This window comes from Nipponia nippon, unplaced genomic scaffold (genome assembly GCF_047370975.1).
Source record: "Nipponia nippon isolate SJK-2023a ecotype South Korea unplaced genomic scaffold, ASM4737097v1 scaffold_4, whole genome shotgun sequence".
In the NCBI taxonomy this organism is placed as follows: Eukaryota; Metazoa; Chordata; class Aves; order Pelecaniformes; family Threskiornithidae; genus Nipponia; species Nipponia nippon.
Window position 1 is genome coordinate 64,715,134 of NW_028262358.1, and position 14,600 is coordinate 64,729,733.

Genomic DNA, 14,600 nt, shown 5'->3' on the forward strand with positions numbered 1-14,600 from the left:
TTTTCTGGAGAAAAACTGACAGTGAGCTAAGCTGAAGGTTCATAAAGCAAGAGTGACTGGGCTCAATCAACAGAGTTTATATGACAAACACTCGGAGATAAAAATCAAGGCAAGGCCTTAATTCAGAAAGGACGTGTATTATACTCTCATTAGCGCACCATCGAGTGGGATCACCTTGGATCAGCTTCAGTATGTCAACAGCATGGGGGTAAACACCTGCACGCGTAGCAGCGCTAAAATCATTGCTACTCAAAACAGCCTATTAGAACTAGAATGAAGATGTATACAGCGTTCCTGCAGCAAACAGGCATATCAGAATGCTTTTTTCTTGGTAACTTTATGAAAGTGAGGACACTTCCAAGCATCAATTAACATAAGAACTACAGGCAGGCATACAAGTCTCAGAGGCTATGTTGTCTCTCTCCTTTCAGCATGCTTTGAGACACATCAAGAACCACTTATGTAAAGGGTAGTCTGTCTACTGCAGGCCTTTAACATCACTCTATTGTGTTGGCAGTTTATTGGACTTTTCTCTCAGCGTTATTTGGTTAGGATGTTATTAAGGTTTCCACTGCTCCAGTTATTTCTAAATCTTAGCGATGATAGAGATCTATGACGCAGCAGAAATAAACTTGCACTTCGCAACTTCTGCAGCTCTTCCCTAGCCAAGGCTGGGCTTTGTGGAGGAGACGGCGTTCCCAGCAATCAGGTGCTGCACGCTCTGTGGTATTTAATGCACACGGGGGTATCCCGCAGACAAAGCAGCCCAGCCGCAGGGCTCTGGGGAGCATCTGGTCCTATAATTTTCCCTTTGAAGAACTGGGGAGGGTGCAGAAGCACCTCAGCTGCTATGCAGGCGGCCTCGAGGCTCAGCTGTTGCTTCTTCTCCGGTAGCTGGGTCAGGAGCAGGCCGGGTTTCCCCACGCCTCTGCTCCCGCTGCTCCCGGCGCGGTGGCTACTGCTGCGCCGGCAGCCACACGTGGCCTGCTCTGCTCCGGCCTGCTCCGGCGACACACCGATCCCAGCGCCGGCAGCCGTGTGAACGCACCCCTCGTTTCCCGTTGTTCCTGGCACCACTTGCCCCCTCTCTCAGCTAAATATTGTACATCTTTTCGTTTAAAGGCACCTTTAGATATAGGTACAATTTCCCACTCGCTTTCTTCTAAGTGTTCAGTCCCATTTAGAGACGGAGTGACCGAAACTGAAGGCACTGCTTCAAAGCAGGATATTAATGTAGTAACATCGCATTTTGCACTGTAATACTGTTTCCTTATTCGTGTTTTCCGCTTAATTCCTGATGCAACAGCATCTCCTCCTGAAATTACGCTCTCCCCCGCCATTTTTTCCACCCGCGGAGGGCCGCGGCCAGCGAGGGGCCGGCAGCGAGACGCCGCCCCCAGGCCCGGGCGCCCCCGCCCCGCTCCCCCAGGCCGCCGGGCGGGGCGGCGGCGCGGCCCCTCCTCCCCACGCCTCCGCCGTCACGGCGGGACGGGGCGGGGACGGGGCGGGGTCGGGGCGGGGCCGGGCCGCCTCTCCCCGCCCTGCCGCCGCCGCGCCCGGTGGGTGCAGGTTCGCCGGGACCGGGTAAGGGCAGCGGGAGCTCCGCTGGGGCGCTGGGGGTGGCCGCCGCCCGCCCGGAGGAGGGGGCGGGCAGGGCAGTGTCCGGCCGGCCGGGAAGGGGCTGCCAGGCGGGGGAAGCCTGTCAGAGGGCGGCGGGAAGGGCCGCCGGGGCCGGGGCCGCAGCGCCCTGCGGGCCCTCCCCGGCGCGGCGCTGCCCTCCCCGGCGCGGCGCTGCCGCCTGGCCTGGGGCGAGCGGGGCGGCTGCGGGCGGGAGGGGGTGGCCGGGCCTTGCGGCGGGCAGGGCCCGGGCCGCGGTGTTGCAGTGCGGTCGGTTGTGTCACCACCAGCCCTGGTCCCCCACACCCCTCCCCGTGACACCCCCCGACGTCGTGGCTTTGGGCTTGATGCCGACCGTGATGCACCAAGGAGAGACTCGGGGCCTACAGCTGATGTTCTACAGCAGCTTGCGTCGACTCGCGGGGTCAGATGGTCACCTCCGCTGTGTCACCTCTCTGTGCTCTTGTGGATCCGAGGTGGGCAAAGCATGTCAGCAGGAGGAAGGGAGATTATAAAAGTCACGTATGTACGTAGCGGGCCCAGGCCTGGCGTGGCAGGCCGCTGGCCTGCCGTTACCACTGCTTTCCTGGTGAACCACTCGCCGCTGCATCAGCGGTGGGCACTTCTTGTTACTGTAGAAGGAAGTGGAAGGTTTCACTCTGCGTTGCATGAAATGCAAGGCACTGCATCTTAATTGAACGTCAGTGATAAAATCCCAGGATAGTTATTGCCAGAAGCGACGTGCTCATGTGTTGTGACCCCCTCTGCTGATGAACAACCCGTGCAAAGGCGGAGAGCCGTGCCAGCGGGGCGAGTGGAGCCCTCCTCACTGATCATCGTCCAGGCGTGTGCTTTGCCGGCAGTGCAGCCTTTCTGCTTGGAGCTTGGGGTTTTGTGCAAGTGCTGTTTATAGAAAAGAAGGAAAAGAGGAGGAAAAAAAAGTTAAAATATGTTACAATTAGAAGATAGCGATGCTAGATGGTGGCATTGTTATAAAATGTGTTTGTGTTCCCTTCATGAAGACATCTCTTGTAGTCTTGTATCAGAATATTAAGTAGCACTCTTCTTGGTGGCTTAAATTGAAATGAAACTCTTTGGAGGGCAGGGGGGGAGAGAAAAAAAGGGACCATGAGCTGTATGTAGTCATTAGCATCCTGGTAGGCCTCAGAGAAACTCGTCATCCAGTGCAATCAGATTTTGTGCAAAGGTAACTTCTCCCTCCCTGTACTTGGTCTGAACATTTGGTTCAAAATGAAAAAGCTGCTGTTAGGGAGATTTGGGTGAGAACACGTAGCACACGAGATGTCCTGTAGTCCTGGTCCATCTCCATTTTCCTGTGAGACGTTGTTTGTCTACCAGCAGCACAAGAAACTTGGCGCTTCAAAATGGTCATCAAAGGTCCATTTTCAGCCTTCCTGTTCCTTCCCCTCCCCAATAGTTCCAGTACCCAGCATTCATTTTCCTCTTCCTGCTTCATCGTCAGGCCTCTAAATGCCTTTTGTGCTCCTAGGAAACATAATTCCCTTGCTTAAGGCATCTCCCCGAGAACTAGTATGCTCTGTTAGGCATGTGAAAGCTATGTGTTTCTTTCACCTAGTTCATTATAAATATCGGCGTGGATGAATCAGACAATGATAAGCATATTCATCCCTCTGTACTCGGCACTGGTGAGGCCGCACCTCGAGTACTGTGTTCAGTTTTGGGCCCCTCACTACAAGAAGGACATCGAGGTGCTGGAGCGTGTCCAGAGGAGGGCAATGAAGCTGGTGAAGGGTCTAGAGCACAAGTCTTACGAGGAGCGGCTGAGGGAGCTGGGGTTGTTTAGCTTGGAGAAGAGGAGGCTGAGGGGAGACCTTATCACTCTCTACAACTACCTGAAAGGAGGTTATAGCGAGGTGGGGGTCGGTCTCTTCTCCTGAGTAACAAGCAGCAGGACAAGAGGAAACGGCCTCAAGTTGCGCCAGGGCAGGCGCCAGGTTGGACATTAGGAAAAACTTCTTCACTGAAAGGGTGGTCAGGCACTGGAACAGGCTGCCCAGGGAAGCAGTTGACTCCCCATCCCTGGAGATATTGAAAAGACGTGTAGATGTGGTGCTTAGGGACATGGTTTAGTGTTGGACTTGGCAGTGCTAGGTTAACAGTTGGACTTGATGATCTTAAAGATCTTTTCCAACCTAAACAATTCTATGATTCTATATTCTTTTTTTTTAGCCATGTATGCTGAGCGTTGATGATGCATTAGGCCTGATAGTATTTCAGGCTTCTGTAATTTAGCTTTCCACACTGGGCAGTTCTAAATGCCACCGCTTTAAATTACATCTTTGTTGGACAGAATCATCTCTAGGGAAAATGACTGAAACACTGACCAGTGGCACAATCTAATTTTTTTTTTTTTCCTTTCTAAAAAAAATACTTCTAGCCGTTACACAATGTAAGCTTGGTTTTGGTATGTTTCAGAATGACGAATATGGCAAGGCTGAGGGAACTGGGTAGAGTGGCATAGAAAATTACCTTTTGACATCTTTTATGTTAGTGTTGCTGCGTTAAAGCAAAAAAAGTTTTAAATAAACTTTGCTTGCTTTTCCCTACCCTGTGTGGATTTAAGTTTGACTGCTACCTGAAACTAGATGATAAAAGAAAATCCGGAAAAGTTGTTTGGGTTTTTTTTTGTTTGTTTGTTTTTCTTCTTTTAAGAAGACAGGAAGGAATTAATTTTACTGCTATTTTGTTTGTATGTTTATTATGCTTCATAGTTGGTTTTGTATTATGGAAGCCCCCAGCCTGCCTTTGTGGACCAGGATTCCAGCACTTTAGGAGCTGTAAAAGCACAAAGTGGAAAATATGATCTCTGTCTCTAAATATTTTAGCCTAAGGGGAAAAAATAGATAAATCCAGAAAAAACTTAACCTCCCTCGTCCCCACTAGAGAAAATAGCAGCAGATTTAGTGCTTACCTGTGTATTACTAAGTCAATTGCTATGAGTCTGTTATGAGAATCCCTCAGGTGCTGTAGTAAGGAGTACTTATCTTACAGCATACAGACTGCCCCTTTATTCCAAGAGCTGCTTTTTTTTTTTTTTTAGAAAAAGATTAATTTTACCTGCTGCAAAGTTACTGCTAAAGTCAGCAGATGCTGCCTGAAGATGGTAATGTGTTTTCGGTTGCCTTAGGTAGGTGCCAGAGTCACTCTGTAGGTGCAGCTTGTATCATCTCAGTATTTGGGTGGTAAAACCTACTGAGGTGAAATAGATTGAGCAATGTTATATTGCAGAAATCTTACTGATCATGGCTGTCGCCATCATACAAATTTTCTGTAGCTAACATTGTGGCTGGCTGCAATTTTTTTTTGCCTAAGTCTTTCAGCAGTTCATCATTTTTGCCTGTGTTTTCACCCTGCTTGAAGGATTTTGCACTTTTTTTTGGCAGTAGTTTACAGAGGAAGTCACATTTAGGAGTTGTTTGGAAGAAGCTTTGTTTCTGTGACCTTTATTTAGAAAAAAAAATAATCACATAGAAGAAAGCCCCATGACTTGTCTCTGAATAGTTAAAGGCATAAAATCCTAATTCAGATCGGATTTAAATTTTCAAGCATTTCTATGGAATGCAGCATGTACTTTTTCCTTTCTGAAAGTTAAGGATCCATGTAAACATTTCTAGGTCCTGATGCTAAAATATTGCTTAAACAGTAAAATTATTGCTTAAGGATTCTTATCCTAAGGTATATGGGCTAGATTTATAGGAAAAGAAAAACTCTTAGAATATCTAAATGAGAAAATACAAAATAGGTTAGGTGCTTATTAACTGTAGCTGACTGGAGTCTGCAAGATAGATAGGTGACTGCTGCTGAGATCTAACATGCGCTGCGCTTGTCACGTTACATCATTTTGTCCTGATGGAGCTTTCAAGAATGGCACTGGGGAGCTGCTCAGTTGTGGAGTTCCCACTTTCTTGTCTCTGCATTCCGTAGTGATCTGACTTGAAACAGCCAAGGGAAAAGTGGATTTTTTTTTCCATTCCTGACAAACACCTTTCTAGAAAACAAGTTGGTAACTAAGGTTCATTTTTTTGCTTGGGTATGTGTGATGCAGGAACCAGGTAACAAAGAAATTAGGATAAATGTACAGCAATCCTTTGAATTCTTTAAACTTTATGTATGTACAGAAAGGTCTTGCTTCAGTGAGTGTTGAAGTGTTCTGTTTCTTTTTTCATTTTTGCCAGTAGACTCAGTTCTTTGGACTTTCTTCAGCAGCTTGACAAGCAGAGTTGCCACTAGGTGTACTCCCGTTCCAAGACAGAGATGTTGAGCGGAAGATAAAAGGTACAATCAAAAGCTCACACCCAACTGAAACTTTTAGAGGAACTGAAGACTACCACAGATGCAGCTCTCTTCCAGTTTGAATGCAAAGTGTGCTTCTCTCAACTGCAGCTGATTATTAACTTCCCCATTTTAAAATTTATGCAGGCAGTAATACCCAAGTACATCAGGACAGAGTTGTTAAATGCTGTGAAAGTGAAAATGGGTAACTCCTATGGAAATTCAGAGTCTTGATGAATGCTTCTGTCACCTTGATATGGAAGGAAATGCTTGGTGCCTGGGTCTTTTTTTGTTTCCTGGTGGTTGAAACCCTGACCTTGTCAAAGCCATTAGCAACACTCCCATTGACTTCCCAAGGGCTCAGCTATCTGTGTTTGCAGAGGAGTTTGAGTAACTCAGCACTAACAAGCAAAGGGTGTGCGCGTGGAAGTAGGGTGTTCATTCAGTTCAGACGCCCATGTTGCTGTGAGAACTAGGATGAGGCAGAAGTTCACGCTTGCTGTTGAAAAAATAATAATAAACAAATACAAAATTTTCTTTCTCTTTGGACTGTTCTGTTTGTTTTTTCTTGACTTGGGGAGTTTGTGGTGAAGATTGGGAAGTGATGAGAGCTGATGGCTGACCCCTTACCTTTCTTGCTGTCTGTTCCCAGACCAGTAGCTTACCCTGTCACTAACCTGTGTTATCAACATGCTCGGGAATAGCATTGCTGGTGGAAGAATTCGTATGGAGTAAAACAGCTGTGCATTTATGCTATCCTACAAATTTACTATAAATCTCAATTGAAATATGTGTGTTGATACAAAGAATTGTATTAACAATTAGAGAGATCTACATGTGCAGACAAAAAGCTAAACTATATCCTGTGGACTTTGCAATCTCTCATCTGAACATCCTCTCATTTTGTGTTGTGTTTGGCTGCCCAACTATGTAGCTAGAAAGTGGAAAAGCTCAAAGTCTTATATATAGTACAAGCTGTACATTTGTCAGTATAGTGCAGTGTAACTTGTTTGAAGATACAGTTAGCTGTAGAAATTTTCGAGACAAAAAAAGAAAGTCACTGCTTTTGTCAAGACTTGGATGAAATATTCTGTGTGTAGCTCTTGATTGTAATGCTGTTGCTGAGAACAGTGTTACAGGCAGCTGTCTGGTGAATACAAATATGAGGGGAGAACAAACAATCGTGAAGGGCTATTTCAGTCAGTTCTGTAGCCTTTCTACACAAGGTAATTTGGTCTTTTGCTGTCTCTTCTCCCGAGCAGCTGCATATTAATGTTTAACTTTTAACATTAAATATAATATTTAACTAAAAAGCATTTTTAGCGGGTGCTAGCACTGTAGTTAGCATGCTACTAAGGTGTCTAGAAATAGTCATAACTTTTAAAAGAAACAAACAATGTCAACAGTCTGAGAAATCTTTGGTTTCAAACTAACTTCTTTTAGGTTGTTTCTTTGGATTTTATGCCTAGGATTCTGTTTTCTGCTAAATTGATAGAATTTCCTTACTTAGTCAATGCACCAAGGCACAGAACCACTTATTCGCTATAAAGTTTGCATGGGTTTGGTCTTACAATACAAATTCACTGCAATATTGTGTAGAGCTTCCAAAAAGATCAAGGGTTGTTATGCCAGCCTTGGACCAGATAAGTCAGAGTTAGGCTGGCTGAGTGACTGACTTCAGATTTTAGTCTGTGACCCAAAATAACTTGAATCTGCATGTGGTACAGACAAAGACAGGAAACAATATTGCAGAGAGCTAGCATGACTCGTGGGCAGTTGTGCAGCAAGTATGTCGAAGAGTGCAAATGCATTCCCTGTTGCCTCATCTGCCACCCGGTTGTTCATTACTAGGGGATACTTCAGGGCCTGAAGATTCCAAGCAGGGTTTGGGACCCTGGTGCAGCAGCCACTTCAAAATCGTGCAGGGTTTGTCTTCACGGTAGCAGCAGCCTGTTCATCCGGCATAGGTAATGTAACCTGCAGGGCAGCAGGCATCCCTAGTAAAGTTCTGCTGGGATGTGTCTGACCAGAGCAATGTCTTGCCAGCTCCACTGGAGAGCATTTCATATCAGAGAGATAGGAAAACAGTCATGTTTTAAAACAACCAGGGTGTTGCTGTGCTGTATTAATACAGGCATTTCCGAAGGTGAAAGAAAATAATAACTTGGCAACAAGGACTGTTAATTGTTGTTTTTTTTTTTTTTTAAAAGTTCATAAGGACTTGAGTTTGCATACTGTAGCACAGCTGGTATCACACCTGACAAATCAGTTGGCCTTTTCATTTAAATGGGCTTTCTCTCTCTCCCTGAAATTGAGTTTTAGCAGTGTCTGTTAACCAGAAGCTGGCAGGCCAGCAGAAGAGGACATTGCTTGGAAGGCATGTGGTTTGGGTTGAACAGTGGAAGTGCAGGCAACTGGTGAGGTTAAAGTTTTGAACCGGTGAAGGTGATGTGCAGGAGAGTAGAAAAGACTAAGCACAGCCTGGATGAAATTGTGGGATGGTGTTGGATGCACGTATGCTTGATTAGTCTGCATTCTCACTGCAGAACAGATAAATGGCCAGTTTTGATTTACATATGTATCCTAAGCTATGTCTTGTTAATTTAGAGTATCTTTGAGCTTTTGCTGAAATTTGGTCTGTACGGATGGAAAGCAGGCTAAGACATCTCTAGTAGTTACATGCTTCATGATTGTATATGTGCGCTTTTAGGGCAAGTGTATTTGTGTTGTCGGATTTTGACCTTTTGGGGTAAGATGTGATAGTTCTGGGTGCAAAAAACACCCGTAAAAATGCACTTGCATACCCAAGTTGTTGAAAAATGAGTTCATACTGAGAAACACAGCAGCTGAAACAGGATAAAGTGGCAATTCATAGGATTCAGATGAAACTGGATTACAACTAAAACTGGAGTTGTTACAAATGATTGGTGTTTAGAGGGAACTGGGTGTCTCCTTCATTCTGATATCTTGTGTGATGTCTGCTGGGTTTTTTTTCCAGTGGTTTATATATTCTAGGTTGTATTGGTGGGATGGGTGGTTCACGGTATGGAAATAACCATATAATTGGTTTGGGTCATAGTTCATCAGAGGATTTGGCATTGACAGATTAAACGTACAGCTTTTTTCTGGTATGACAACAAATGAAAATGCATACTTTTTCTTTACTTACAGTAGGAAGAACATGTAAGAAGTTTGACAAAGGATGTAGTTTCTGTGATGTAGCTGCTGTAGAGTAATTGCAGATCTTAAGCCATGTGTATTACTAAGAATCTCAATAGTAAGAGTTATTGTAGGAAATTCAAAAAGATTGTCATATTCTTATTTAATACTTTTTTAAGAAAGCGTTCCCTTAAATTCTGTCTTTGAAGTACTGTGGTTTTGGAGAGGGTAAACCCTAGTATATGGAGTTTTCTTTAATCTTTTCCTATGTATTCTTCTTTAAGATGATGAAGACCTTTGTAAACCAATGACCAAGACATAACTTTGTTTTCTGGCGACGGGGTTTTAGGTGTCCTTAATCGGTGGAGACTGTCTGACTTGTTCTCATCGTGGATGAACTTGACAGCGAATCTACTCAGCCATGTCGTACGGTGCAGGTTTTGGGGATCCCAATCAACTAGCCCAACGCATAACTTCTAACATCCAGAAGATCACACAATGCTGTAAGTTGCATTTATGCATGTTTTATATAAAACTTTAATAATGGTGGTGCCCCCCAGCCAAGGTTAGTTTCTCAGATTCATTCATGGGAATTCACTCTTTGACTTCACCTGCTCATTTGACAGGTTTGTGGCACATCACACAGCAGATCCAGTCCTTCGTATGTATGGTTAAGTGTGATCTATCCTGGGGAAGTATAGTATCACTCAGTATTCACGAAATGAATAAATAATTAGTAAGATGGCTGCTGGCAATAAGCCAGTTTTGTCCTGGCAAGTTATGTGGCACCTTAAGATGGTAGGTCGAGATGTTTGCTGAGCAAGGATTGCGTCAAATATTTGCTGGAGCTTGAATTGTTTAGCAGGGATGGAAGCCGTGGCCTTGCAGCTTGCCCTTCGAAGTACATATCAGAGTTGTAAATAAGATTGTGCAAGTTTAATATACCTGTGCTTAGATTCATGCCACCTAATTTTTTTAGCCACATAACAGGGGTGCTCAAGTTAGAGGTAAGTTAGGCTGCTGGGGTTTTCAGTCCTTCTCCCTTTCGCCCCATTTTCTGTTACGTTTTTAGTGTGTGTGTGTATATATAAAGCAAATACAACTTGATCTCACAAATTACACGAAGTACACTGTTCATCAGAAGGGAGCTAGCCGTGAACAGCATATGGCTAGGTTTTGGCATGCATGTTTTTAGTGGTGTGCAGGATGCAATGTGCATGCAGAAATGGGTATTTTATTGTTAAAACTTCAAATGAGTTCTGATCAGTTAAGTATGTCAGTTTTAATTAACACTTTGATCTTTGTTTTGCAAGACAAGTTTTAGAAGTTGGTATTTGTAGCACAGATTAATGGCACAGATTGAGCTTTTGCCTACTTTTTCAGCTACATTTTGTATTTTCTTCCAGAAAGAAATTCTTTGACTCTCAATAGACAGGAAGAAAAATGGCAGTTTTGCTTTATTGCAAAGTTTCTGTACATCACGGTTGTATTTCCTCAATCTAAAATTAACAAACTGGCTCTGTAAAAGCCCTTATGCTTTATTTGCTAAAATCTGCTCAGTGAATTCACTCAGTCTTACGGTTTCTAACTTGGTCTTCCAGAGACACCTGCCAACTTGTGACAGACCCCGAGGCTCCAAGATGTAAAAAATAAGTCTCGGTTGTCAGGTGAACACGTAAAGTGAAATCAGTGGTTGAAACTGGAGCATTGTGAAGACAGTCGCTGAACATGATTAACCATCTTCTGCTGGACTTGGCGAGTCCTTAGTCTCATCCTGCCTCTTCCATCTCCTCTCTTGCTTCTGCTGTGTTTCCCCTCCCCTTGTGACAAACAAGGCGTACTAAAAGCAAGCTGCCTAGGCTTAGATAGAAGGAGACATGCCACAGGGGCTACCTGCAATCCTGCTCTCCTTTCCTTTTTAAAATTTAGATGGCTAAAGTCTGAGCAATAGACAGGTGCTTCTGCCTTTCCAAGACCCAAGTCCAAATCTCTCTTAGCCCTACTGCTGCATGGTTTCAGAAACAGGAGCTTTGCCTTCAAAAGTTCCAGCCAAGCACTTTTCTAGGACTGGCAGGTACACCACTGGATTCCATCCCTCGCTTTTCTGTAGATCGGACTGCACTGTAACCACTCAGTTACTCTTGTAGTCCGTTCTCCTCCGGTAGATCTTGTGAGAGTCTGGATCCTATGGGCATGCTGAACACGTTTCCTGGACTGAGCTCTCTAAGGGCTTATGTACACTTTTGTAGCTGTTTTGTTCCCGTGTGTAGTATCTGTCCAGCTTTCTGTTGGAAGGTGTGAGCTGCAGGAACTTCCAGGTCAAATGGGGAGGAACCTGCAAGCTTAGGGACCTACAGAGCTAGTCAGCTGTTCAGCAGGTGTCTCTTAGACTGCAGTTTATGATCTCGGTTAGGGAGGGAGGGGGAGAGAAACGGGAATCTTGACCCTAAATCCATGCTTTTACTTCTAAGCCGTTGACTTGATTTTGCACTTCTGTCCAGAAATGCTTAGCATTTGTGATACGTGTCAACACATTTGAAATCTTGGCTAACCTGGAGTTGTGTAGGTATTCTGGTTTTCAGAGTGAGATTAATAGAGTAAGAGAGTTTTGTTTCAGGTTACCAAAACATTTCAGGAGGTCCCTCAAAACTAATTCACGCTTCTGTTAACATGAAGCAAACTGTGAATACAACTACAGAGATATAGATGAGATACAGATTAGTTGAAAGGAAGCTGGCTCTTCCAGCTAGAAGCTGGCCCTTTAACTTGTGGGAGAAATGCAGAAGAACTTCCTTAATTAGATTAGACAACACTCTGCTGCCGAGATTTCATAATGCACCAGAGTTTTATAGGAAGTAGCATTGGTCAGAACAACAATCTTTACTGTAATATTTCTTCAAGGTTGAATTATATCACACCCCCCCTCCAAGTAATAAATTTGATCTGGTTCTTGATTAACTGTTTTTAATATGCCATGCATATACAAGATAAAATACATATATTAAATACCTCACATTTCATAATGCATCCACATGATGCTGCTGTTGTATTAATACTTGTGATCCTTACCTCCCTTCTTTCCTAGTTCATGTAGCCCACTGTTACAGATTGACAAGCAAAGCTCATCTCTATGCTGGTTTAGCATACTACTTCAGGAATTAAATCAGTTGCAAGATCGTATTCTTGTTGGTTTGAGTTGTTCTGTGGTAATGGAGAGGACCTGTATTTGTATCGGGTAACAGCTGGGTTAGCTCAGTACCCTTTTAACTTTAAGGAACAGATTTTATTGATCTGTTGATCCAATCATGCAGTTGATTTGTTATGTTGAAGATGTGTTAAGAGTTGTAAATTGCTTTTGCCTTGCCTGAAACCGCAGGTGAACTGCTACAGTAAATGCTATCTGTAGTGGGCTGTTTGACTTTCTTTGGGGGAGAGGGTGTTGGTGGGACATTTTTCGGACCTTGAAGATATAATTGAGATAGCTAATAGGAAGCAGCATACACTGCTGTCTGCACTCTGAGCTCTTTTGGAAACTTAAGCCAGGAGGGCACCTATATGTGTTTGGGATTGCAAACCCCAGAGCATTCTGTGAAAAGAAGGTTGGTTCAGCTGTTCTTCAAACAAGGATCCGTGCTCTGTTTTCCATTTCCAGCATTTCTGCAGAAATAAGTGATTATAATATCACTTAGCAACACTTAGGGAATGGAGTCGACTTTCCTCAGCCTGAAACTCATGTTTTGCTTAGCAGTGACATCTCTGAGCTGAGATTTAGGGAGCTATTCTGCGGAGCGTTTCTCCGTGCCTTTTGTTAAAAATGTTCCACTGAGCAGCTGGACTTGCAAAACGTAAGGCTCTTCTTGACATCCAATGCAGAGCAGCGGGCCTCAGGCAGGAGAGGGAGAGTTTGGCTCTCAGACTCACTCCTAGTGTTTTTAGAGAATCCCTGTGACTCTGTTTGAGCAGTGCTGTAAAACCTGGGGAGCCCGAAGCACGTGTGCTTGAGTGAGCTGCAGTGTTGTGTGCTGAGCCTCTGTGAGGTCTGCGATGCCTGCGAGCTGTGTCTCGCTGGTTTGGTTTCGGGTCTGTGTCAACAGTGATGAGAAGCAGATCTGAGAACAGCTAGGGAACCTTCAGATCTAAAAAATAAAACCAAAGTAGTGTATAATGAGCTTTGGCACCTCTTAGGTTTAGGCAGCTGCCAAGTTTCTGTGTTACTAGGACGCAACTTATGATTAGGGTTTGAAAGTCTGTCTGTCTGGAATCTGGTCTAATGTAACTGGAAGTCTCATTCCAGGCCTATCTTATATCTGATTATAAAATCTAGATGATACGCATTGTGTTGGACTTTTAAAATCTGAATTTAAAGGTGGTTGAGGTTTGTCCCTTCTGAATATGAAGTACAGGAATATGGAGAACCGAATATAAGGAATGATGCAGGGTGTAGAGCTCCAACCTGTCTCGGCTTTGCAGATGGAGAACCTATTATCAAAGTGTTTTAATCAGTGTTTACTGAAGGAGCAGTAGTTCCAGAACTGGGTTTCATAGGTTGCACTCTCACTTATGTGGCAGCTTAATGGCAGCTGCTATTAACTTGAGAGAAATCTCAATGCCTTCCTTCAGTATTTCCGTCAAATATTTCCTGTTGGTCACTCGTCTACAGCAACTGGGTAGACAAGGAATGAGTGTGATGCACAGAAACTAGATGAGCTAGCAAAAAATATTTCTTTGTGATAAAACAAGGCCTGCCTGCTTACAAACCTGTATTTCTACCAGGCATGTTCATTTACCATACTAGGGATATGCCTAGTAGGATGAGAGCATTGAGTCCATATTATGATTTTTTTTTCTTTTTTTTTTCTCCTCCTCTTCTTGAAGAGCATGTAGCAAATTGTACAAGAGGAAATCTGATCTTTCAACAAATGGAAAGATTAAAGTAGAATAAGTAAAGCAAACAAAAAGCCTAATTTAAAAGCTTTAAAATGTTAATTTCAGACTTCTTACAACTGTGAAGGTGAGGGGGAGCAGTTCTTTGAAATCTAACAGTTTTCTGCATTTTAAAGAACTGATTCGCTGTGTGTAGCAAAAAGAGGGAAAGCATTTTGTTTAAAAAGATGTTCCCAAGAGGGAGCAGAATGGGAGTTGCATTCATCTACAGGGACAACTCCACAGTTTTAAGAGTAGGAAGGATATGGTTAGAGGAGTAGGGGCCTCTTCTACTCAGCTGGAAAGATTTGACTCGTGTCTCTGACAGGAACTGTGCAAGAAGAAGTAACCAGCCGTGGTTTTTCCTCCCCCCACATACTACTTCTCAAGTCTGTCTCCCATGTGTGGGTGGGAGGAAGCAGAGGAAGCACTGAGGAAGCAGACTTGTATGCCTTTCTTTTTGCTTTGCTCCTAATATTTTCTTTGTAGCTACCAAATATGTCACTCAGTGCAATCCCTGAAGAAAAGCCAGAAGGATACAGGCTAGACAGATAACTATCATGTCTCCGCTGGCACCTTAAGCCAGG

General features: G+C 44.0%; 1 protein-coding gene across 4 annotated transcripts in view; it reads left to right on the forward strand.

The window, feature by feature from the left end:
* The first annotated feature begins 1,449 nt into the window (after positions 1 to 1,449).
* Positions 1,450 to 14,600, forward strand: part of STX7 (syntaxin 7) — a 35,000-nt gene continuing 21,849 nt past the window's right edge. The window contains exons 1-3 of one of the 4 annotated variants that reach the window (XM_087776844.1): positions 1,541 to 1,584; positions 5,838 to 5,934; positions 9,440 to 9,593. In XM_087776844.1, coding sequence (XP_087632970.1) covers positions 9,512 to 9,593 — 82 coding nt within the window. In that variant the 5' untranslated portion in view covers positions 1,541 to 1,584; positions 5,838 to 5,934; positions 9,440 to 9,511. Of the gene's footprint in view, positions 1,585 to 1,919; positions 2,094 to 5,834; positions 5,935 to 9,439; positions 9,594 to 14,600 lie in introns of those variants that run through there. The other 3 variants (XM_087776845.1, XM_087776843.1, XM_087776846.1) reach the window with 3 other exon arrangements.